General features: G+C 48.3%; 7 protein-coding genes across 7 annotated transcripts; 3 read left to right on the top strand and 4 right to left on the bottom strand.

Moving 5' to 3' along the window:
* Nucleotides 1-4: 4 nt before the first annotated feature.
* BO83DRAFT_378114 (phosphatidylinositol-3-phosphatase YMR1) lies at nucleotides 5-2,995 on the bottom strand. The gene is made up of 3 exons (XM_025531167.1): nucleotides 2,710-2,995; nucleotides 2,127-2,627; nucleotides 5-2,071 (listed from the first exon to the last, which is right to left on the bottom strand). Exons 1-3 carry the CDS (start codon nucleotides 2,731-2,733, stop codon nucleotides 314-316), a joined length of 2,283 nt encoding a protein of 760 aa, XP_025388471.1. The 5' UTR covers nucleotides 2,734-2,995; the 3' UTR covers nucleotides 5-313.
* A 71-nt stretch (nucleotides 2,996-3,066) lies between these two features.
* BO83DRAFT_337075 (uncharacterized protein) lies at nucleotides 3,067-4,953 on the top strand. Its single transcript, XM_025528466.1, has 2 exons — nucleotides 3,067-3,708; nucleotides 3,792-4,953. Exons 1-2 carry the CDS (start codon nucleotides 3,563-3,565, stop codon nucleotides 4,750-4,752), a joined length of 1,107 nt encoding a protein of 368 aa, XP_025388470.1. The 5' UTR covers nucleotides 3,067-3,562; the 3' UTR covers nucleotides 4,753-4,953.
* Nucleotides 4,954-5,066: 113 nt separating this feature from the next.
* Nucleotides 5,067-9,319, bottom strand: BO83DRAFT_360022 (uncharacterized protein). Its single transcript, XM_025529381.1, has 6 exons — nucleotides 9,041-9,319; nucleotides 8,932-8,948; nucleotides 8,852-8,875; nucleotides 8,380-8,792; nucleotides 7,737-8,312; nucleotides 5,067-7,389 (listed from the first exon to the last, which is right to left on the bottom strand). The coding sequence occupies exons 1-6, from the start codon at nucleotides 9,051-9,053 to the stop codon at nucleotides 5,079-5,081; spliced, it is 3,354 nt and encodes a 1,117-aa protein (XP_025388469.1). The 5' UTR covers nucleotides 9,054-9,319; the 3' UTR covers nucleotides 5,067-5,078.
* Nucleotides 9,320-9,619: 300 nt separating this feature from the next.
* On the top strand, nucleotides 9,620-10,036 carry BO83DRAFT_426672 (uncharacterized protein; the record flags this gene model as incomplete). Its single annotated transcript, XM_025535297.1, has 1 exon — nucleotides 9,620-10,036. The coding sequence occupies one exon, from the start codon at nucleotides 9,620-9,622 to the stop codon at nucleotides 10,034-10,036; it is 417 nt and encodes a 138-aa protein (XP_025388468.1).
* Nucleotides 10,037-10,679: 643 nt separating this feature from the next.
* Nucleotides 10,680-13,044, bottom strand: BO83DRAFT_416883 (uncharacterized protein; the record flags this gene model as incomplete). The annotated part of the gene is made up of 2 exons (XM_025534722.1): nucleotides 10,680-10,718; nucleotides 10,774-13,044. The coding sequence occupies 2 exons, from the start codon at nucleotides 13,042-13,044 to the stop codon at nucleotides 10,680-10,682; spliced, it is 2,310 nt and encodes a 769-aa protein (XP_025388467.1).
* A 4,756-nt stretch (nucleotides 13,045-17,800) lies between these two features.
* BO83DRAFT_378109 (thioredoxin) lies at nucleotides 17,801-18,617 on the top strand. Its single transcript, XM_025531166.1, has 2 exons — nucleotides 17,801-18,080; nucleotides 18,169-18,617. Exons 1-2 carry the CDS (start codon nucleotides 18,058-18,060, stop codon nucleotides 18,464-18,466), a joined length of 321 nt encoding a protein of 106 aa, XP_025388466.1. The 5' UTR covers nucleotides 17,801-18,057; the 3' UTR covers nucleotides 18,467-18,617.
* A 2,308-nt stretch (nucleotides 18,618-20,925) lies between these two features.
* BO83DRAFT_398452 (uncharacterized protein) lies at nucleotides 20,926-21,889 on the bottom strand (the record flags this gene model as incomplete). The annotated part of the gene is made up of 6 exons (XM_025533254.1): nucleotides 20,926-20,990; nucleotides 21,017-21,099; nucleotides 21,173-21,245; nucleotides 21,326-21,486; nucleotides 21,564-21,710; nucleotides 21,819-21,889. The coding sequence occupies 6 exons, from the start codon at nucleotides 21,887-21,889 to the stop codon at nucleotides 20,926-20,928; spliced, it is 600 nt and encodes a 199-aa protein (XP_025388465.1).
* Between the last annotated feature and the right edge of the window lie 180 nt (nucleotides 21,890-22,069).

Raw genomic sequence — 22,069 nt, 5'->3', positions numbered from 1 at the left:
GCTATGGAATTCAATCCAAGATCACAAACTGGAACTAACACTCAAAGCCCATATCCCGATTCCAGCATCTGTATGCATTCTGCTGGTTCCCGCTCTTTTGTATTCATTGATTCATAATCTTCTCTCTGTCCCTCTGTCTGACTGTAAACTGTACTCTACTTCCCCGGAGATGCAACGTCCCAAGCTGGCACTAGATCCACAAGCATACGTCGCAGAGATAATACGAAATTTCTTGCTCGAACCAGGCATACCCAGATCGCTCACCATGATCCACTACCTTGTAACCACATCATAACAGCTTTCGTTGCGTGGGCTATTGCATCTCGACTTCCATCCGATTCATGCTCTTAGGATCCTGCCCGTCCTCTTTGCTCTTAGGGAAGGCGAGATTCGAGATACCCGCAGTTACTGCCGCCATTCCAGTGGAGGCTACACTCAAAGTATCTTTCCCAGACGATCCAGCGCCGAGAGAATGATTAGCGGTTTCAATTCCGGTCAACACTGGTGATGGCTGAGTACTAGTCGCATCACGCCCAATGGGTGGCCTAGAACCAGAGGACCGCACACCGTTCATCTCCGCATCGGTGCGACCAAACGACTCACTCCACCATCTGACCTCATTGATTCGGGGAAAGATCAGTCGCTCCTGTCCACGCTTGTGGTCGTCGATCTGAGGTTCGTACTGTGGATTGGTAAACTGCTCCCTCCGCGCCAGGAAGTAGTCCCACACGCTCCGAGTTCGTTCCTTCGCGTTCCAATCTGCGCGTTCTTTCTCACTGTTGAAAAGAAAGGTTCCAAATTGGCATGAATAGAGGTGGTATAAAAGACGGCGCAGGAACCGCTCGTTAAATTCGAATCGGGTAGGATATTGGTACAGCAACTGATACGTTGCATCAAGAAATTGATGGAAGACTGGACTCGTCTCCTTCACCTTGGTAACCTCCTTGTCGGCGGCGGCGGTTCGGGGTATAGCATTGTTAGGCTTCTTCAGATTTTCTGCGTCGTAGCTTTGCATCTCCCCATCAGATTCTCCAATTGCGTCGCGGCTGTTGTTATCTCTGTTAAAGAATCCTTTGGCGCTTAAGAACGCATTCTCAAGAGCTCTGCCTGCACCACCGCCTTCGCCAAACCCACGGTTGGAATCACCCCCAATCCGCTCGTTCTCGATTTGGAACCACTTCTCACTGTTCAGGTGTCCTGATCTGTGTCGGAACATGTGACCGAAGGATAGCCAATCTTTCTCCACCAGTACCATAAAGCCTTCCATCGTCCTATAGTAAGGATCGAGGCAGATCTGGCTCAGGGCACTCAACTGACTCGTACGATCCCATCCATCGGAACAGTGAATCAAGACGTGCGAATGCTGGAGACCAACCTGCCGAGCGATCAACCGAGCACCGTCTAGGATTCCGGAAATGTGCTTTAGCCATCCACTCCGTGCAAGCTGGTCTTTATTTGGACCCAGTGGGGTTACATCTGAATCCTTGAGCGCATCAATCACCTTGCTCAATGAATCTCTCATCACATGGATATTGTCGATTCCAAGGTAAGCCTTGGTGGCAAATTTGTAGTTGTCCATGTTCTCCGATCCAAGTCCAACAGCTTGCATGGCGAAGGCATTGACCGTGGGGCGAGCATCAACAATGAGATTGTGCTGCTGGGCACCATAAACTTGGGCTTTTCCCTCCGGATTCTCGCTGACAGGGCTCAACAACTCATCTTCCAAGTCATCAGGTACAGTCAGATCAGCCAGCATATGACTGCGTGAGGCGTTCCCTGGGGTCGAATTGGAGGAATCCGAATCGAAGCCAGGCGGGGTGAAGCTTGCAAGAGGTCTCTCTGAGCGCGAGGTTGAAAAGATGGCCGCTAGCAACGCTTCGTCTTGGATGCTGCGGTTTTGTCGCACACCGACAAGAGGCTGTGAGCTCCTTGTGATTGAGCAGTTGTTCACCGGGTGAAGATACGTAAGAACCGGCACTCTCGCTCGGGACCGATATTTTCCAGCGTGATTAAGGGTATTGTCAGAAATGGCCGAGGGGACGGGTAAAAGGGCTGGATAAGTGGCAGAAAACTGGAAAGTCAGAGTCAGCACAATAATTCACACGGTAATTTACGTGGAAATTTACTCCGTAGTCTGTATTCAGTTGAGAAATTCGCCATCCAGAACCAGCCTGATCGACGCCTTGTCTAGCCCATTCTTTGCTAGGATTGTACAGTTCCCAACCGTTGAATTTCTGTTCAGGAGGGGGAGGGCGGTATGAGAAAGCGTAGAGCTTATCAATGCGGCCCACTTTACAGGTCCAGCCTTTGATGGTTTCGTAAACATCACGCGCCTTGCTCTCCGTGGTGAAATAGAAGCAAACAAACGTAAAATCGCGGCACCGGAGACGAATGGAGGACGGCTGGCGGGATGCGGAGGGGGTGGGGCGGCAGGTGCACAAGGAGATTATGGGGTATGTGATCCAAAGCTCTCTAGGCCGACCAGAAGGGCCCGGAGCCTGAGACGTGTCGGTGGAGGAGGAAGGAGGAGGAGGAGGAGGAGTGTGGGAGAAGATAATATGGTGAGGGGTGAGGTGGAGAGTGCCGACCACTTGCTCGCCTCGGCGCGCCAAGGTCACATCTTCAACCTGAAGCATCACAGAAGTCGTTAGTCGGGATATCATCATAGTGCGCTTTACTGCTGGATCGAGGCACTTAAACAGTACTGACCTTAGCAACCCGTGTTCTCTCCATGCCTGGCCGGTTACTCGGTCTGCATCAAATTCATGACTGAACACACACCGATTGGGCACCACGGACTTGCAGCACGGTCGGCGACTACTGGAGCTGCAGACCCGTGAAACGAGAAAAATCAAACGAAAGAGGAGAGCGCAAGAAATCAAAACAGTTCACAATATGTAAATGGAGAGGAACGAGGCTTAGAAGTGAAAGATGACAGGCGACATTTTCAGCAGTAACAGCAGCACGGACACTCGGCCAAATGCGGAGCCCCTCGCTAGTCCGAATGGAAGTGAACCATCCATCACTTCTCCAAGAAAAAAAAGAGCCTTAAAGCCAGACTCCCGTCTTCCAACTACGTCAGTCCCGCCCGGGGTTCCTATGGTTTGGTCACTCCGGTTTCTCTTTATTCTGTAACCCCCATCATGATGTTTTCTGCCTCTTGACTTCTGTTCTCTCCTGCACCCTCTAAAATTCCTGATTTCACTAGGAAGTTTTACGTGGCACTCCATTCACTACCCCCCTGAAATCTCTGAGTCTGATGAATGTTATTCCTCATTAGGGCAGCTATTGCTTGTGAGGGGTTGCCATTTTGGGAAACTCATCTGATTTTCAGGGTCAAGTGCTGCTTCTCATAACACTTCATCTTCCTCTACTACTCCTATCATGCTGCTGGCGGAACAATTGCTCTTCATCTGATCTATTGCAGTGTCACTATTTACCCTTGTACCATATTACCATTTCATACCACATCCAATCTGTTATTTTCATAGACATCCCTGTCACCTGACCAACAATATCTCATATAACATATTTTTTTTATTTTCGAACCAACTAAAAGAACATGCCAGAACTATACTGTCCTATACCGCCCAGGGATAAGGACATATACCGCTTTCGGCAGCAATTTGGAGCGAGTCTGGGTTCTTTCTTTGTACTCGGTCCGCGTAATACTGCTGGCGAGTCAAATGAACTACAGTTACTCAAAACGTAGGTACTAGAAAATACATGACATCCTCCCCACATACATGGTTCCTCCCCTATAGGTACTAAACCGCAGTATATCATACCAGATCCATAGCATCCACCGGACTCAGGCAAACCAAACAGAAATGGGAATCCCACTGGCACTCGGCACTGACCGACGAAGACCTTGCCTGGCTCAAGGACGTAGCGCACTGCCGAACCCTCCGCTTACCATTGAGCTTCTACTCCCTCGGACCCGTATTCAGTCGGGGAACATCCTTCGAAGGGGATCCATCAGAAGTGTACCACCAATGCTGGAGTAACGTGAAGCATCTTATCGAAAAATGTTGGTTCCACGGGATCGGTATCCTCATTGATTTTCAGGCCAGCGCCAGCGGTATAAACCTCTGTGCGAGTGCCAAAGATCGAACAATAGCCCGGGACTGCGTCGCTTTCCTTGCCCAAGAGATAACCTTTCATTCTATGTCCGGGGTGGTCGGACTCTCTGTATCCTCCGGATGTGAACCCGCCCCAGACATGTGCGAATGCTACGACGAGATCATCCAAATAGCCAATGCCATTGATGCATCTTTGCCTGTATACATCAACGACCACCAGGCAACATGCAACAAACGGGTCTTTGAGGGTTGCGAAACTGACATTGCTCAATTCAAAACTGATATTTCAAATGGTAAACTTCAAATACCTAGTCAAATGACGCTACCCGAAACAGAGGTCCGAGAGAAAACCAACCAAGCCAAAGCCGAACGATCACAATTACAGGAGAAGGCTTTGTTGCAAATCTCGGAGTCTTGGGGCTCGAATAAACGTCAAAGCTTTGTCCATGGCTGGAACTTGGGATACGATGATGCATTACGATTCTTTGGCGCTGGTGTTCAAGGCATTCTGGCACCGCGGAAAGGTGCGGACAAGATCTATAATATAGAGTTGTGGGTTCAGCAGCGCAAAAGAGATATAGACCCGGAGCAGCTGGAGGAAAATTCGGAGGCATGGGAGGATGGTCTTCGGAGAGGGATTAATGATTTCTACGACTTTATTGGAATTTGATTTCAAAAAGCAATTATCGGTTCGCACTACATAGAGAGGCGTCTTTATGATTCTTCAATAAAGCGCACTAGGTGCTAGAGATGTTGTCACTCTCGGGTGTTATGCATCGGCTTTTCAAGACCGCGGCGGAAATATATTTCGTGATCAAGAACACCGGAACTTTGATCAGACATGAGGAATAGTACTTAGCTACTAGTACATAATACACAAAAATGGAAGTAGAGAGGGGCAAAGTCTTCCCAATTACAAGTTATATCATACTGTACATATATCATCAAAGTAAATATCTATTTATACAATCGAACACTGCTTCCCGCCAGCTTAACTCAGATAGTATCATTCCAAACAGCTCCCAAGCGCCTCGCTCTATCCAACTCGAAAGCCAGGGCGCAAGCAGTGTTATAGAACGTGTGGAACTCTTCCTTGAACGCAGCAACATCCCGCGACACAGTCTCGGAAGAAACATCAACGTTGGAATCAGCCGACGCAGAACCGTCCGTCATATCCATGTTCAAGAACAAGTCTGTGGTACGGTACGGGTTGAACGGCCCGCTCTCGTAAAAAGCATAATTGAGCTGCTGGCCACGGAAATCGTACTCGTGGATACGAGTTCCCCGGATATCGCTGACGGGGAGGAAGATGTACTCTGCGGAGCTGTCGGCGGCGTCCTGGGGAAGGATAGCGCGGGGGAGAGTGACTTGTGTGAACGGGGGAAGAGGGAGTTCTCCGTCTGTTGTGGAGGTGCGGGAGAAGAGGCTTCGGAGGGATTCCTCGATGTTTGAGAGGGAGAAGGAGTTGCTGTCCTGGGACGGGGGGAGGAGCTCCCGGGTGAGTTTGCGGGTAAAGCGGAGGTCAAGTCCGTTCTCGGGGAGGAGGTAATCGACGTTGCTTTCGGAGAGGATAAGTTTTGCGCTGCGCATGGAGAAGTCGGGGGTTGCATCTTCGGGTGTGCTGCTTGTCTCGGCAGTGACTTCTAGTTCGAGCTGGGGGAAGACGTTGGCGTTAAGAGCTGATGGGACGAGTCGGAAGCGGTAGGCTTGTTGGTGCTCGTCCACTGGTTTAGGGGTGAGCGTGCGGAGAAATTGCGCTGCGCGAGGGATGTCGGTGGTGAAGGTCCTTGGGAGTGACATTCTGCCGAGTTGAGAAGCGTTGACCGAGCTCTCTTCGAAGAATGGCTTGCGTAGGAAAAGGCATTTGCCGACTGCTGCCGTGATGGATTCATGGAAGTCGGCGCCGGTCTCAGAATGTGCCTGATGAGTGACGGATGATTTCTGTCGAAGTAGCTTGAAAAGCTCATCGGATACCCGAGTTTGATGGTTATCGAACATTACCGTGTCCGAGGGCTTCACCTCGTCAGACTGCGTTGCTGGTGTGGCCCATCGGAACCACGCTTTTTGCCTCTCGAACCATGATGTGTTGTTCTCAGGATCAATGTCATGGACACTGGCTGGCTCAGTTGAGGGTAGGTATGTGCTGAACGGTACAGCGGGAGCAGTTCCACTGTAATAGGCAAGGTGCAGGGCCCTACGGGCATTATCTGCATCCTGTTTGTCTTCGGCAAGATAGTAGATTTGGCTTGGCGTATGTGGTGTATTTTGTTCGAATGCTACTCTATAGGTTTTGGTCACCCACGAGAGGAAATCTGGAGTGTAGATGCGGTTGTTGACTTTCGTCTTCGTTTCGTCAGGTGGCAATTCAATGCTTTCTTGTCGAACCCTAGCCATGGCATCGTGTACAATCTCACTGATTGACTCGCAGATACGTTGCATTCCTGTGATTCTCACAAGACCAAGCGAATGCGTGACATCAATTTTTGCGTCGTGCATGTTGGCCAATTCTTCGAAAGAAAAATGCTGCGAACTGAGGAGCAGAGACAGTACATGCGTCGGCAGCTGTATGTCTAGTTGGCCAACTTCATCAAGGACTCCGAGATGCCAGCAGTCACGGAGTATCCTTTCAGCCAGTAGAAATTTCCCCTTGAGACCTTGCGACGCTGCAACCCTATCGGCGACACCTTTTCGGGAGAGATAACTACTTTCGAGAAACTCGGAGACTCCGGGTGTCCAGCGTGTGGGCGTCGTCTCTGGTGTTCCGTCCTTATCCAACTCATTCTCCTTCCATTCTATTATATAGTCCAATAATTGCCGGTAGGTAAATGACGACTGGAATTCGTTTCGGAGCGCCGTCCAATCGGCAACGGGCAACTTGTGATGAGGTTCATAATCAAGACGGAAACTTTCGACACGTGTTTTGAGCAGCTCACTATCAACAAACTGATCGTCATTGTCGATTTCCCTCAAAAAGAGAGGAAGGGTATTTTCGTCGGTGACTTCCTTCGGCTCATCCTTGGCTATGCGTAGTCGACGGCGTTGCCGGTCCTTGACCACTACTACCTCACCAGGATTTCCAAGCGAGCTCACAGAAATGGGTACTTTTTTACCCAGTCTCCGTTGGAGTCGGTGGTGCTGGAGACGGTTGTGGCCAGGTGTACGGCGCGAAGATACGTGTTGCGGCGGCGTCTCGTCGTGATTCGCATCAGTTTCGGTGGATTCGAACCGGATAGATACATTATGCCGGCGCAAGGAGGGAGGGAGTAAGCTTGCTCTGCATTCTGGGAGCAGCCGGCAGCCTAAAAGACTTGCTGCACTGTTGGAATATCGAGACAGCATATGGACCACGAAACCAAATGCACCAGACCGGAGTTTAAGAAAAGCCCGGATGGAAAGTTGAAGCTCAGATTGATGCATTATGAACTTTCAGCTAGTCCATAAGTGGACTAGCTCATGTTTGGACCCACCTCGAGCAGTTCCTCGATTATCGATACGGTTATCGGAGACTACGCTTACATGGGGCAGTTATCTACCCCAACATTCTGGTGCCATAAGTGAGAAAGCAAACATATTGAAGAACAGAGGCATGAGTAAAAGTCATAGGGGTATTATACAAGAGACTGCTTAACGCCACAAAGCACCATACTGGATCACTCCTTGTTCATGACCTCCCAACTTCGCAGATCCTCGCGCACATCGAACTCGGACAGTTCAAATTCCGAACTACGATTCTTCCAAGCCTTGCCTTTAGGATTGTCATACAGTTGCTGTTCTATGCTTCCGCTTTTTCGTGCATGATCAGCGACCGGGGCAAAGTCTGTTCCTTTCACATCGTTGCGATAATGATTGCTTGAAGAACTCCTTGGTCGCCTCTCAAAATTGGAAGGAGACAATCGATTGTCTGATGAAGCTTGCCTTACGCTTGTGCGCCCATGTGGTGACAGTCGATCCGCCTGATTCTCGACTGATTTCTCTGCACGGGCATCATGCCCATCTGCCCAGCTAATGCCACCGGAGAACAGTTCTTCGATCAGCTTGTCGGCCGGTAAATCGTCCGCCCGCGAATTCCAAGACGCGGCCAGTGTGCGGCGGTACATGTCTTGCATATCTGTCACTTCCCGGCTCTGGGTGTTGATCGAGGGAAGCCGGCCAAGATCGTCGTGTTCGCCCTGTTCCGAGGATACAACCCCAGCGATTCCGCCAAAGACCATGGCTGATTTGAGAGGCGGCCTGAATGTCATCAGCAACATGCTCCTCGAAACTATTACAGCGCATCCCAGTATAGTATGTGACATACGTAATGTAGTTCCGATCCCCTTCGACCTGGCGTGTAGCTATACCAACTTTTAGTGTGCTGTTGATCTTGCTATCCTGCATCAAGTATCTCCGGACAATGCCCTCGTCATCGTCACTCTTATCCACATATTCGGAAAGATTGAGTCTGATCCTTCCTAGCAGATTCTTCTCACTGTTCCCCCCTGACGCAAACTCTTGAATGACTTCGAAGTACAACTCGCATTCGTGTAAAGTCTGGTTGCGGTCAATGGTGAGCCTGACCTGCAGGACCTTCTCATAGTTCCAATATGCCCGATGATCTATGATGATCGCCTTATCTGTGTGGCCGTAGTGTTCAGGCGCACTAGATGACGGTAGGCGCCATTTGACGAAAGCGGTACCGCTCACGAGGGGGACATTATTGAGGTCAATGATCTACAACCACCATAGCAGTTAGTTGGTAGGTCATTTGCAATGTGATCAATGGTCCTTACTCTGAGTATTAACTCAAACCGAGGCTGCACCTGGAATTGGCATCTTCAATACTTCCATGGATTGAGCATGATCGACTTACTCTCCGGTTCTTGGGGACTAGAGTTGCATCATTAGCGCAATTGCCAGAAGACATGTCATCCTACTTGGTGACCCGATTTGTTTGATGAGATATAGGATGGGTAACATACCGAAAGCCTGCATAATTGGCAAGCTCGTAGCGAAGTAAACAGACCTGTATCACCTGTCTTTCATCTATCCGAGTGACCGGGTAGCTTCACGACATCCTGAGAGGCGCTGCCGGTCGAGGCCCTCCCCGAACCCCCACATCCGGAGCAAAGGCGGCGAGCTTCCCCCTGACGGCAGGAACTGACCGCCTGAACGTATCTAATCAGGATCACGTACGCGCTAACGTTCGAGGCTTGGAAAGATGAACGCTTTCGTGAATATCTAAAGGCAGTATAGACAGCCTCCAAGTACTATTAACTGCAAGGACAAGCCAGTTATTGCTGCGAGCCGTAAAGGAAGCTCATTGGAATACAAATGGAGCTGCGGGGCACCGTCTCGGATCAGGTGACCATTAATGGCGGTGAACCGGCAGATGGCAGTAATGGCGACTGACAAAATCCCAGGAATATTCAAGAACTCTCATCACCTCAGTTTCCAATAACCTGCGAAATCTCACTATTTTCTGGCACAATCTACCCTATTGAACTCGAATTTTGTAAATGGTTGTTCAGCAAACACCCCTTCTCAACAGTCACATCAATATGGATCAACAACTCCCTCTCTCTCCGCCTTCTGAGCCAACGCCTTCTCCCACAGCCAAGGCGGTCCCGCAGGACTCCCCTGTCCGCACCACTGCGATTCACGAACTGCTACCTGAGATTCGAATTCCGGGCGAACCATTACCGCCGCACAAATACCATCCGGTTACTTGCACTCCCATCGACGAAGAAGAAATACGCTCCCAGATTGAACAACTACGCCAGGAATATCCGACACCAGAAGCGGCTTTGAAGGCGCAAGAAGAAGCTGCCAGGGAAGTGAGGCAAAAGCTGGAAGATGCCGAGAAGAAGCGCGAAGAAGTGCAGAAAGCTATGGACAAGAAGATCAAGGAACGCAACACAGAGATGAAGGTCTTGTCCAAATACCAGGAAGTCAAGACTTCGAACATTGCGTCTTAAATACTGTGTTCAGTCAGATAAGCTTTACACAACCCATGCAGACATGTTCATACATGGCCATCAACAAAAGGGCACCGCCAGTCTTCTCAGAGGGGACAAATACAATGAGAGATGAATCATTGTGCGATCTCGAAGTCCAAACGACTAGCAGATGGCGCCGAGCAGGTTGAACTCCTCTTTGAGCCGCTCTACTGGAATCGGCACCCAGTTATGGGATGAATAAGCCATACCGTGTGCTTGGCTTTATTTAGAATTGTGTCTCCAAGAACCCGGCGTGACAGATTTGAATACGGTACGGCTTCGATGGAGACCTCTTCTACGGCTCGGAATACATACTGGCAAATCGAGCTACTTCCTCTCTACAAGGCTTAAAGGCAATCAGGAAGTGTTCATCCATGAACACCGCGATGAGTTGTTCTTGCGATTACGGCAAAGCCAGCTCCACGACAGGAACGGCGTTAGGAGGTTTTATGACTATGGATGTGCTAATATTAAGACGTCGTCTGTACTTGACGTTAAATCGGCAGCACAAGCGTCGTGAACATTGAATGCATCAACATCAAACACATAATTACTCATAGGATTAAAGTAGACTCGTTGTCCATCAGATCGTATATCCTTCAAATATCACACCTCATTACATTCACAGCGATCCCAAGACCTTAACCAAAGCGGGAAGCAACTATGAAAAGTTAGTCTGTGGCTCACTGTGCGGCTGTTATTCAGAAGAGACTTACCTCAGAAGCGTCCTCAACGAGTACTTGCGTTTCGTTGACAAACTTCGAAGTCAACAAGTCGTTGGCATTTCCAAGGAGACCGCCGATTTCGCCAAGCATTTCGGGTGTAAGGATTGGCGCAACTTCACTCAGGATCGGCGAAACTTCGTCGATGAGGTTGCTCGTCTCATTGACGAAATTAGGCGTCAACAGGTTCGTTGCGTTACCCAGCAAGTAGTTCACCTTTGTGAGGAGAGCAGGAGTGATTGCAGGTGCCACACTATCGATCAGATTCTGGGTCTCTTCAACGAACTTGGTGGTCAATAGCTTGTTGGCGTTGCCGAGAAGTTCGCCGACCTCGCCAAGCAACTCAGGTGTGATGACTGGCGAGAGATCGTCGATCAATCCTTGCGTCTCATTGACAAACTTCGCTGTCAATAGGGAGTTTGCATTGTCGAGCAATCCTGAGACCTCTGATAGCAATTGAGGTGTGATGACCGGTGAAAGATCGCCAATCAAGCTACGGGTCTCCTTGACGAAATCGGTCGTCAGTAGGTCGTTCGCATTGCCAACCAATGTCTGGGTCTCATCAACGAATCCGGTAGTCAGCAGAGAGTTGGCGTTGCCCAAGAGACTGCCAACTTCCTTTAGAAGAGCAGGTGTCAAGACTGGAGCCACGGCGCCAATCAAGCCCTGAGTCTCGTTGACGAATGTCGGTGTGAGCAGGTCATTGGCATTGCCCAACAAGCCAGCAACCTCTGCGAGAACAGCTGGTGTAAGTACAGGGGCAACGGCGCCGATCAAGCTCTTGGTTTCCTTCACGAAGTCGGTGGTCAACAGGTTATTAGCGTTGCCCAGGACAGAGTTGATCTCCTTGAACAATTCGGGGGTCAGGTTAGGAGCAACAGTTTCGATCAAAGATTGAGTCTCATTGACAAAGCCTGGTGTCAAGAGGCCATTGGCATTGCTGAGGACCGAGTTGATCTCCTTGAACAATTCTGGTGTCAAATTAGGCGCGACTGTATCAATCAAAGATGTTGTCTCCTTGACGAAGTTTGCAGTCAACAAGCTGTTGGCATTAGTCAATAGCGTGTTGACCTCCTTCAGCAGTTCTGGAGTCAGGATCGGGCCGACCGCGCTGATGAGCGACTTCGTTTCCTTAACGAAGTCTGCAGTCAGGAGATCATTGGCGTTGTTAAGCAGCGTGCCAACCTCACCAAGTAGGTCTGGTGTCAGTACAGGAGAGACAGCTTCGATAAGCTCACGTGTCTCCTTCACGAAGTCGGCTGTCAACAAGTTGTTTGCATTGCCAATCAGGCCGTTAACCTCCTTGACAAACTCAGCAGTCAAAAGGTTGTTGCCATTATCAAGCAAGGTAGAGATCTTCTTGAACAATTGTGGCGTGACGAGTGGGCCAACCGAGTTGATCAGTTGCTGGGTCTCGTTCACAAAGTTTGGCGTCAATAGGCTGTTTGCATTGTTGAGGAGACCGGTCAATTCAGTGATCAACTGCTTGGTGAGCAGGTTGTACGCAGTGTCGATCAATGACTTCGTCTGGTCGGTAGTCTTGTCATCGAACAGATATGCAAAGTGGTTGAAGAACGACTCCACATTCTTCAAGAATGTTGGCGACAAGAGACCCAGGAGGCCATCGAGGCCATCACCAATGTCCGTCAAAAGGTTTCCGGAAGAGCCGCCTGCGGATGATGAAGAACTCGTCGTTGCAGAAGACGCGGTGTCCTGCGTGGAGGTGGCAGACTGACCAAGACCTGCTGCTGAGGGGGATGCGGCAGCAGTGCTGCTTGCTCCAGCATTTTGGCTGGAGCCACCACCAAGGATGCCACCCACCAGTCCGCCAAGAAGATCTCCACCCTGTGACTGGGTGGCGGTTGTTTGGCTTGTCGGTTCCGGAGCTGCGGCTGTTTGCTGTACGGCACTGGGGGTGGTTTGCTGGCCAGCTACATCGGCAGATGGCTGCTGGTTACCGGTGTCTGTATTTGTGTTTGCGTTTGACTGCTGAGTGGCAGCATTTGCGTTTTGCTGGTCGGCACTACCATCGTTGTCTGGCTGCTGCTTCGTACTGGCCGTCTGCTCGGATGCACCAGTTGCTGCCGCCGACGCTGCCGCCGCCGCAGTTGCCTCTGCAGCAGCAGTTGTTTGTGCTGCAACATGTTCCTCTGGCGCTGGGCTCCCCTGTGTAGAGATGGCCACGGATGAGGAAACCTGGGCCGGGGTTGCCAGCGAAGTGCTGGAAAGCAAAAGGGCGGAAAGAAGGGCCGACGAGACGCGCATATTGAGGGTGCTCTCCACCAGGGAATGCCAGCAATTGACGACGGACGGGTCAGGGTCCAGATCAATGCAGACGGCAGGGCTCTTTTTATACCTGCAGATACACGGCAGCCACCCGCGCTCTCCACATCGATCCAAATATCAAGACAAGGCCGAGGGCTGTCCTTAACCCCACATGTGAGATGACTAGGACGTGCTGGGGCGTCTCATAATAGCCATACTACCGAGACCATGCGGACTGGCCTCTTCCTAACCTAACGGGGATGATTCCTTTTCGGTCCCTGGTCAGAGACAACGTGACGATCGTCCGTATTGGACCACCAGATGAGTACCCGAACTGGCTACCCACCGCAGGGGAGTGCTCCTCTGATCCAACCGAGTAGATGGTTTGATTTGGAGCAGCCTATGTTTGTCGAAGTGAACCGTGCACCTTAAGCTGCGTTAGGGGTACTTAGCCTTGCGGGGGGGGCGAATGAATGGGAAGGGAAATTACGAGGTGCACTTAGGATCATGGTTTGGCTCCCGATATGGGCTTATTTTTCCGCTCTAACTTCCTGGGTACCTCGGTGATCGACACCAAAGCCCATCAATTTGAGTCAAGCGAGCATCTGACAAAAGTTGCCCTTGCGGCTATGATGCCATGTCGCAATTGACTCCGCGGTGGGTGTTGACACCCCAACAGTGATTGGATGTGCCTTGGGAAACAGGAGTCCTAGTTCCTGGCTAAGGGGTGTGACCTGGGAGGTCCACTCTTTCGACTATTACCCAGTGGCAGTGTTCGCCGTTCACGTTGGCTATCAGTCTGGAAGCTGTGGGTGATTATCACCTAAGCCATCTACGGCAAATGTTCTCCGACTTGATTTTGCGGGGACGGGTGGAAACAATAGTAGTTTACCGGTAGAACCTGGGTCTCCAGTGATGGATGCTAACCACAATGTACTCGCACGAGTAGTCGTTGGAATGGCCTCAGTGCAATGGCCAACATAAGTGCCCAACCCACCCGCAGCAGCGAGGTTGCACTCGGAGTCCGCGAAACAGCGCAAGGAGCAGTTGCCGTGCTGCGAGGTTCGGCAAGAGAGATGCTCGGTAACATGTGAAGTAGCAATGGCCCTGGCTACTGGAGTTGGCGAGCGGGCAGTTGGCGATTTAGGTTTTCCCCTCGGACTCGGTCTAAATTAGCTTGATGATCGACGGCGACCATCAAGCGGGGTTGGCGCCGTGGTTCCTCGACAAACACACGAAGGATTTCTTGGTCAAGCTGGGGAAGGAATGGGTCAGGGCACACCCATAACCGTTGGTTCTGAGTTGGCTATCATCTATTGAGGATGGTCCCCTCCCTCATTTACACCTCGCCAGACAGCACAAGATCCCCCTTGGTCGCGAGTTATTCTTTTCAACGTCATGACAGTGCATCAATTGAAGAAAGAAACGGAATCTTACATTACTGGACCTGCATAATAAAACTTTCCACGATGCAGTGTGCGGGCTATTTTATGCAGATGGTGGCCTCCACACCCGCATTAACTTTGCGTAACTCCAAGTGATTCCCTCTCACCACCAGAACATCTCACCTCATCCTTCATATACAGAACAATGTCTCATCTTAGGAATTCAAGATTTCAAAAATCCGATTTCAGAAGCCAATTCAACTATCATGGCTCCAAAAGATTGTGATCCGCAGCGACGACCGCATCAGCCACCACCGACCTTGGGATGTCAAGAAGATGAGACAACGAAGGGGGGGGCTACCCTATCTCTGGTAGATCGCATATTGCAGACTAAAACATTGTGCTACATGACACAGTGCAGACCTTACTTCCAGACTACCACGCCCTCAGAGGCAAAAGCAGGAACTGGACCTGGCAAGGGGAAAGTCATCTGACGGCTCGGGCCCTACTTTCTCGATCAGCAAGGGAGGCCGAACTTGCCGCATCCAAAACGTGCTGACTTACTTCCACTTCTATCGTAGATAACCAGATAAGTTTTTTTTACCAGGATGATAATTATAGACACTTTCTAGATCCCATGGAATGATCCAGGTACGAGAAGTTAATTCATTGCTATTCTATGTTCTGTTCATTTTTTGCAGTATGGTGTGCGTGTGTGGTGGTGGTCTGGGTTGGGTTGGGCCCAAAAATCAGACCGGATCTACTTCCGCTCTATTTTGTAACGGTAGCCTGCTTCAGTGGATGGCCCAAATATGGAGTCAGTTGGATGATCTGCTACTTAGCTTTTCTCCCTAATTCTTATTCCTCTATTTCGGAAAACCTTTTTCTTTCCTTCCTGCTGCACTGTTGGTTATCACAAAGGGGCAGGTATATCTTTGAAGTTGTTTCAAGCTGACAATGCGAAACCCAGGATCATCTTATCGCCTTTTCGTTCTCTTATCTAATTCTACTTGGTTCTAGCTGCGTTGTATATCTTTCTAGGCACTTGTTTTAACAACTTTAAGTGGAATATGTAACGGATTCTACGGGTCATTTTCATTCCTTCACCGGGGCTCATCCGTCCATGCATATCAAAAAGGAATACTTAGGAGCCGGTGTTTCACTAATAGCCCTATTACCTGTTAAGAACTCACCTATATACCATCTCAGGCTAGGAAACTGCTAGCTATAGCAGCCTTTTTGAGGGTAGACGCACTAAATGAGCTCTCCAACATATTGCGTGATTTATTCATCGGAACGATATTTGAGCAGGCGGAAACTACTTGCCATTTTTCTGACCGGTCTATTCAACACTGATTTCGTCTACTCCTGTCGCAAACTTTTTCAGGGTCTAGGTACCTGGCGTTGGTCCGTGGTGTCGTCTCATAGCAACATGCTATCCAATTCAGTTCTTATCTCACTTTTTTGTTCCTATATCTGATCGAGCCTGCTAGGTAAAATGCTAGCTATACGATTTCTTCACCAGTTAAAGCAAGAATGTGGCCCTAGGCACTATCTCCCTCGAACTTTAAGAGTATTGCAACAATGCATGCTACGGCGTAGGAAGGTCGTCGCCGCAGCTAAACTTAGCTAAATTGCATGCAAAGAGATACTAAAAAGGAGTGTCGCAGGTGGCTGCCTTGCTACCTGCGAGTGACCGTCCTATCTCTCCGTTATCCACCGCATACTTCCTACTTGACTTTTCCTTCCTTCTAATATGTGTAGCCTTCCTCGCTGACTCGGATTGGACGTGTTCGGGTTCTCTACTCATTATCTTCAACCGCTATCCCCAATTTCCTGAACTACATGTTTCTGGTCTCGCTAGGTATATTCAGAGTAGAGGTTGAGACCGACCTGTCCGAACCGCTTGAGCAGGCCTGTCTGCAATATGCATTGAGCGATGTAGTGGTTCGCCTGTGGGACAACCTGCTAGTGATTCCCGGGAAGAGATGCTCTGTCAGGGTGAAGACGAGGAAGCCTAACTGTATGATTTACTCTATCTCCTTAAGCATGTCTATTGAGCTGGTTATTTTGTGGACTCATTCACTGCAACTAGGCAGATGGCAGCTGATCCTTTGCCTCCTCTTCTTTCTACGTAGTCTCTGATCACCATCTCTCTTAACCATCAAACTCAACCTTCTCAAAATCTAGCTAGATCAGATCTATTTGTCCCCTTGCCTCGAGAATTTTTATGTTCTTTTCCTCTCTTTCATCATGTATGGTATTCGAGTTCGATATCTTCAGCGTTCCCTGCCTGGAGTGAATCTATCAACTCAGAATTGGAAGAGTAAGATCTGACAGAATATGAAACAGCAAAGTTGATAGATACGAAGTGGTTCAGACTTTATCATTACCCAACTGAGCTTTTCTACAGTCTAATTGACAAGACTTTCAATTTCTTTGCATGCTCAAAAGGCGATCGAAGAAAGCATCGACAAGAGCTTGTAAAGAGATACTTCCTGCTTTAGTTTTGTTTTTCTCTTCCTCTTCATCTCTCTTTCTGCTCTAATAGAAACGCTTCGTGTACAGGACTTGCGTCACGAGGATATAGGTAAGTTTGATATGTTGGTATGATGTTATCGAGGTACTACAAATTAGGCCCAGATTGGTAATAAGACTTGTAGACTCTGCCTCTACAGGCTTAAGTCAACGCGATTGATCTTGGTGTGTAAGTTCACTATGTTCTTTCCCAGATAAGAAACTGAAGAAGCCTTTCCCTTCGTCATCTTCGAGTATCCGTTAGATGGCATGTCCAACATCTCTTTGGTACTTCCAGGGACTTCATTGGGCACTTCATATGTGACATATATGATCTTTGTATAGTGGGTCAAGCTTTCAATTGTCATTGACTTACTTACCGGTTTTATATATATATAAAGTCTCAAGGCTATATAGTATAGGAATATTTGGAGTCTCTTCGATAGAGCAGGCAGCACCAGCAATGTAAAAGTCATGCCCTACCCTATCCCGAGTACACGGTACTAATCAATACACAACATCTCAAGATAGAAACTAATCTCCGTGAATGAATTTATATAACTGGCGATAGTTCACCTACTTGGGATTTGGGGCTATTTCTACACAAGTAGATTTGTTTTGCTCAAGCTTTCCTTTAAAGATACCTCAAGCCAACCAACTATATCACGACTACATAGTCTCAGGCATTATTTCAACGATATTGATCGTCTGGAAGAGCTGAGATGGTTCTCTGCACGGCTGAAGGAGGGGCAGATCTATCCCATGGATTAAGTGGGGGCTGAGGCTGACGATGCATTAGTGGTTATTATCCACCGCCATGATTCGACCATGATGGCTGTTCAGCTATTCAGCTGCTCAGCCGTACAGTTCATCCAAATCCAATCCATTCTCCATTTCAACAAACGTGAGGGCCTAAGAGAAGTGGGGTTAAATACGATCTGAGTTGATGATTACTATAAAACCCACTCATCTCCCTCCCGTCACGACTGTGTTTTCCTCTTGAACATCAACCTCTCCTACTATCCAAACCGTGACTACTAGAAACCTAGTAACTACTAGCACCACTTCCTCACCGCTGTTCCACCCCTCAAGTTCAATAACTTTCTACATCATGCCTGTTACTGCTATCGAGAGGTATGACCTTTATCATCATTTTAAACATATCCTAATCAACTTCCCTTCCATATAAGTAACTAACCATGCTCCTCTTCTACACTATCAGTCTCCGCGACTTCCAAACCCTCATCGACTCTGGCGATGTGGTAATCGTCGACTTCTGGGCTGACTGGTGTGGTCCTTGCAGAATGATGAGTCCGATCTTCGAACAGCTGGCCTCCATTCCTGAGTCGAGCGCGATCAAGTTCACCAAAGTCGATATTGATACCCAGCCTGAGATTTCTGAAGAAGTTGGAATCAGATCCTTGCCTACTTTCATGGTGTTTAAAGATGGTCAGAAATTGGACGAGTTGGTTGGTGCTAATCCCCCAGGCCTGCATACGCTTATTCAGCGCCATGCATGATTTTGGGTAAACTATATACTACTTATGTTGTGCTATGTGCCTTTGTGTGATGCGATATGAGTTTGCTGGATTTGGATTATGTATATGTCTTGAATCACTTTGGTGGTTCTCTTTTCATTGTTATTGTTGACGGTATAAGTTTCGATTCTTGTAGCAGCAGGAAGTAGACGTAAAGCACATACGATAACTAATTTCCATTCATTGGTTAACGGAAGATTTGATTATACTAACAGCTGCCGCTAGTGACAGTACAAGCGTGGATGATGCACTTAGCACTATACACTCCAGTGTCACCTTCAATAGTGAGCAGTCAGGCAGGCTATAACACTGGTTCTATAGTAGTACAGAGATAATATAGACAAGCTATAGCCTGAAGAGATCGAAGAGTGAGACCGGTCTCTGATAGACTATCAACGCTATGGCATAAAGTTACCTTGAATTGTATTACATTGCTGCTATCCCATAGGAAACTACCTACTTGAGCCATCTACATAAACCACAAATCAGCTCTTATACCCTTAAATTAAACCCATTTGGACAGCCATTTCCTTCCGATCAAGAGCATCAAGACACTAAGATAGTCTAGCTAGCTACGCCTACCTCACAGTGATAACCTTTCCAGGGATAATAAAAGAGAAGTAAACTCAATTCTGAGAATTAGTCAGACTCTAATCCAACATGAGTGAATTTTGTCAAAGAATGCCCTGTAAATAGCAATCAATGCTAATTAGACATGAAACATGTCATTGCGGATCACTAGGGGTCCTGACGGAAATGAGGGATTTATTTTAAATCTTTAATCTGACTTCTTGGGGAGATTATTTCCGAGGGAGTAGGTGTGTGTGTGTGTGTGTGTGTGTGTGTGTGTCTGGGTTATTTCCTTTTTTCCTTTCTAACTTTTCTCATTAGCTATGATCATGCTTGGTGTTAGTATTGGTGTTGGTACTGAGAATGTGATGATAGGTCCAGTATGCTTGAGATACGGAGTGGCTTTGAAATATGTTTTAGATGTCTACTACTACTTACTAGCACTCTTCACTGCTACTAGAAGTTATATATGAGATATTTATAATAGCGGATAGGATAGGTATTTCAAGTTAGGGGTCTGTTAATATACTTTGGTGGTCATAATACTAGTAGTATCTTATACTAGAATCTATGAATGCAATCATATCATCTTATCTATTGCAGTCAGTCTGAATATTAATGGTTATCACCATATCTTCAAACGACTTCTCGTCCGGATACATACTAATAATTCTTTTGACTTCACGCATACTCAATTGTGACTTTTGAAAGAACTTCCTCCTGCAGACTAGCCAACACGTAAGAAATACAGTACTTTGTCTCAAAGTTTCTTTCGAAGCTGAATTTAACTTTCTTTTCTGAAGGATAGTTTCGTGTGGCTGTGTAACACTCTATCCGTGACGTTGGCTGTACAAGCTTCATAATGGGGTGTAAAGTTTTACCGTTGGTCTGCAGACTTTGCATGCTCAATCTTAGACTTGCCAATCGTCTTGGCAGTTGGTTAAAGTTTCAAAGCTAAGTGTGAGTAATATGGCTTGGGAGAGAAGGTAACCTCAAGAATTGGTGCTAATTGGTTTGGTGTTACTTGGAGAGTTGAAGGTAAAACTGTGGTCTCTATCTGGTGCCATTATTTAGCTGATGCGCTGGAAGGAGTGTCAGTATGGGAAGCATAAGAAGGACAAAGTGGTAAGTAACAGGCAATTATAGCGTGATTCAGTTTCATGGTATCACTTAGCTCGTGCAGACTAATAATGTATTGCAGTCCCTCTGCTTTTTTTTTTTTGCTTGCTCTGCTAGCCATAGTAAATGCCCAACAAAGACTTCAAAGAAAAAGAGAGATATTGCAACGGACACCAATTAGAACCACTGACATGTTCCGCACATAGGCAACAGATCATACATCGTACAGGAAAAGCAACACAAGTAGACAGGTCAGGTGATTAGCGCATCTGTCGTGAACGAGAGGGGTCGAACTTTTGACGTCCGGTCCTCTTTTCAGAACCTCATGCAGTGTCATCATGATGGTAGTAACCCGGTCGACTTTACCTCAGGTTGTACAAGCTTCAAGCCACTGTTGTGACATATCAGGCATCAAAGACAGATCTCACAAGCGCCTTTACTTATCGGTTTCAGCAATCACAGCAGCTGAAAGAAAGTCGGAAAGCATGTGCGGTGTTACATCAGAGTCAGCTTTCCAAGGTCTCTTCGCTCAATGCAGAAGCAAAATAGCCAGCTGAAAATGATCTCCTCTCTAGTACGTACCAGAGGTAAGTGACAGTGTGACATATTGTGCATAATGTTCGGCTCATTCTGGAGCCAAAGCACTCTGTGCTCAGATGGTCTTGATATCTATATAATATAGTGTGGCTGGCTGTGGTGGTCTCAGTCAACATGCTATGCCATATCAATAGTGTCGCAATTAGGTGCTGACATCAGCTAATGTGCCCCGGTTTCGACACACCATGGTTAGAGGGTGACCTGAACCGATGTGATGGGTCTAGATGGCCAAGAGGTGGTGGAGACGAGCGAGGGGTATCTCAGCTGGATTGGGGATTGGCAGTATCGAAGAGGGAAGTTTGTAAACAGTTACGTCAAGAGCAAAATGACTGTTGTCTCACAACAGAACTATAAAGTCGATCAGTAGCTCAGCTCGCAAGATAGGGACTTCCTACTTCGGACTCCAGCATAAATATCCCTCTCCGGAAGTACGAGAGTGATGAGTCCAGACCATTATTCCTTGTAGCTTTGACCCCTGGATCAGCGGACAAAGTACGCATACCTATCTCCAGGATGTTTGTGCTCGGTGTCCCCTTAGATAGGTAAATAGATGACCCCAGCTCCCCTGGAGGATGAATCCGAACGAGATGACCTCATTCCAACACTCTTTTGAGCATCCAGGCCAGTCCATTCTCTTCCTAAGATGGCTAGTAGAACAGGTGACCAAAATGGCATGCACTGTCAGCAGAACCAAGTGGGTCGACACCACCATTACACTCGGGATCAGAGGAGGAAAAAAGAGGTTTAAAAGCCCAAGATATCTCCCGGTAGTATGCATGCCCTACAGTAGTACGGGGCCCCCTCCTCTGCCATGGCTGACCCAGTGCCCCCCTGGTCGCCCGCACGGGGATGGGGTTGTCTGAAACACAGAACAGGGATTAGCCTCAGCAAGGCAGCCCGTATTGGCCAGTTGCAGTCCGGGTCGGGGACTAAAGTCTGACTCTGGTTAAGATGGGCGAAGACTCAGCGCTTAGGCGGGCATGTAAGGTAATGCATGGTAATGATGCAGGTTGCATCTCACTAGCGGTATCATTAGGCTATCTCAGACCTGCCTGCGAGCGGCTTCAATGCGCGCGCGGTTGCAATGTTTTCTTCAAGGCTGCCATGCCGTGTCCCCATCGTGAAGGTCCGGATTGAATCCGGAATCTTGCATGAAATCTCCAAAAATCGAAGCCGCCCGTTGCATCCAGGCGTGTGATGAGTGTGATGGGGGAAGGTCATCAAGGCAGACAATGAGGCGCAGCGCTAAGTCATGGTCATGTGAAGGAAGAGCCTTTGCGTTCCGGGGGGTAATTTCTG

Source organism: Aspergillus eucalypticola (genome assembly GCF_003184535.1).
Source record: "Aspergillus eucalypticola CBS 122712 chromosome Unknown BO83scaffold_11, whole genome shotgun sequence".
Taxonomy (NCBI): Eukaryota; Fungi; Ascomycota; class Eurotiomycetes; order Eurotiales; family Aspergillaceae; genus Aspergillus; species Aspergillus eucalypticola.
The sequence above is the reverse complement of the archived record's forward strand: the minus strand, read 5'-3'. Positions and strand labels throughout refer to the sequence as shown.

What these genes read in the sequence shown, in the direction of transcription:
- BO83DRAFT_378114 (XM_025531167.1), bottom strand. Translation starts at nt 2,733, where the DNA reads ATGGAGAGAACACGGGTTGCTAAG. An exon ending in AGAGAACACGGGTTGCTAAG is followed by an intron (nt 2,628 to 2,709) that starts GTCAGTACTGTT and finishes GTGATGCTTCAG; the next exon opens with GTTGAAGATGTGACCTTGGC. An exon ending in AACTGAATACAGACTACGGA is followed by an intron (nt 2,072 to 2,126) that starts GTAAATTTCCAC and finishes CTGACTTTCCAG; the next exon opens with TTTTCTGCCACTTATCCAGC.
- BO83DRAFT_378109 (XM_025531166.1), top strand. Translation starts at nt 18,058, where the DNA reads ATGCCTGTTACTGCTATCGAGAG. An exon ending in CCTGTTACTGCTATCGAGAG is followed by an intron (nt 18,081 to 18,168) that starts GTATGACCTTTA and finishes CTACACTATCAG; the next exon opens with TCTCCGCGACTTCCAAACCC.
- BO83DRAFT_360022 (XM_025529381.1), bottom strand. An exon ending in GGTTTGAGTTAATACTCAGA is followed by an intron (nt 8,793 to 8,851) that starts GTAAGGACCATT and finishes TGGTGGTTGTAG; the next exon opens with ATCATTGACCTCAATAATGT. An exon ending in TGGGAGGTCATGAACAAGGA is followed by an intron (nt 7,390 to 7,736) that starts GTGATCCAGTAT and finishes CAGTGCAGCAAG; the next exon opens with TCTTTTAGGCTGCCGGCTGC.
- BO83DRAFT_337075 (XM_025528466.1), top strand. Translation starts at nt 3,563, where the DNA reads ATGCCAGAACTATACTGTCCTATACCGCCCAGGGATAAGGACATATAC. An exon ending in GAACTACAGTTACTCAAAAC is followed by an intron (nt 3,709 to 3,791) that starts GTAGGTACTAGA and finishes ATATCATACCAG; the next exon opens with ATCCATAGCATCCACCGGAC.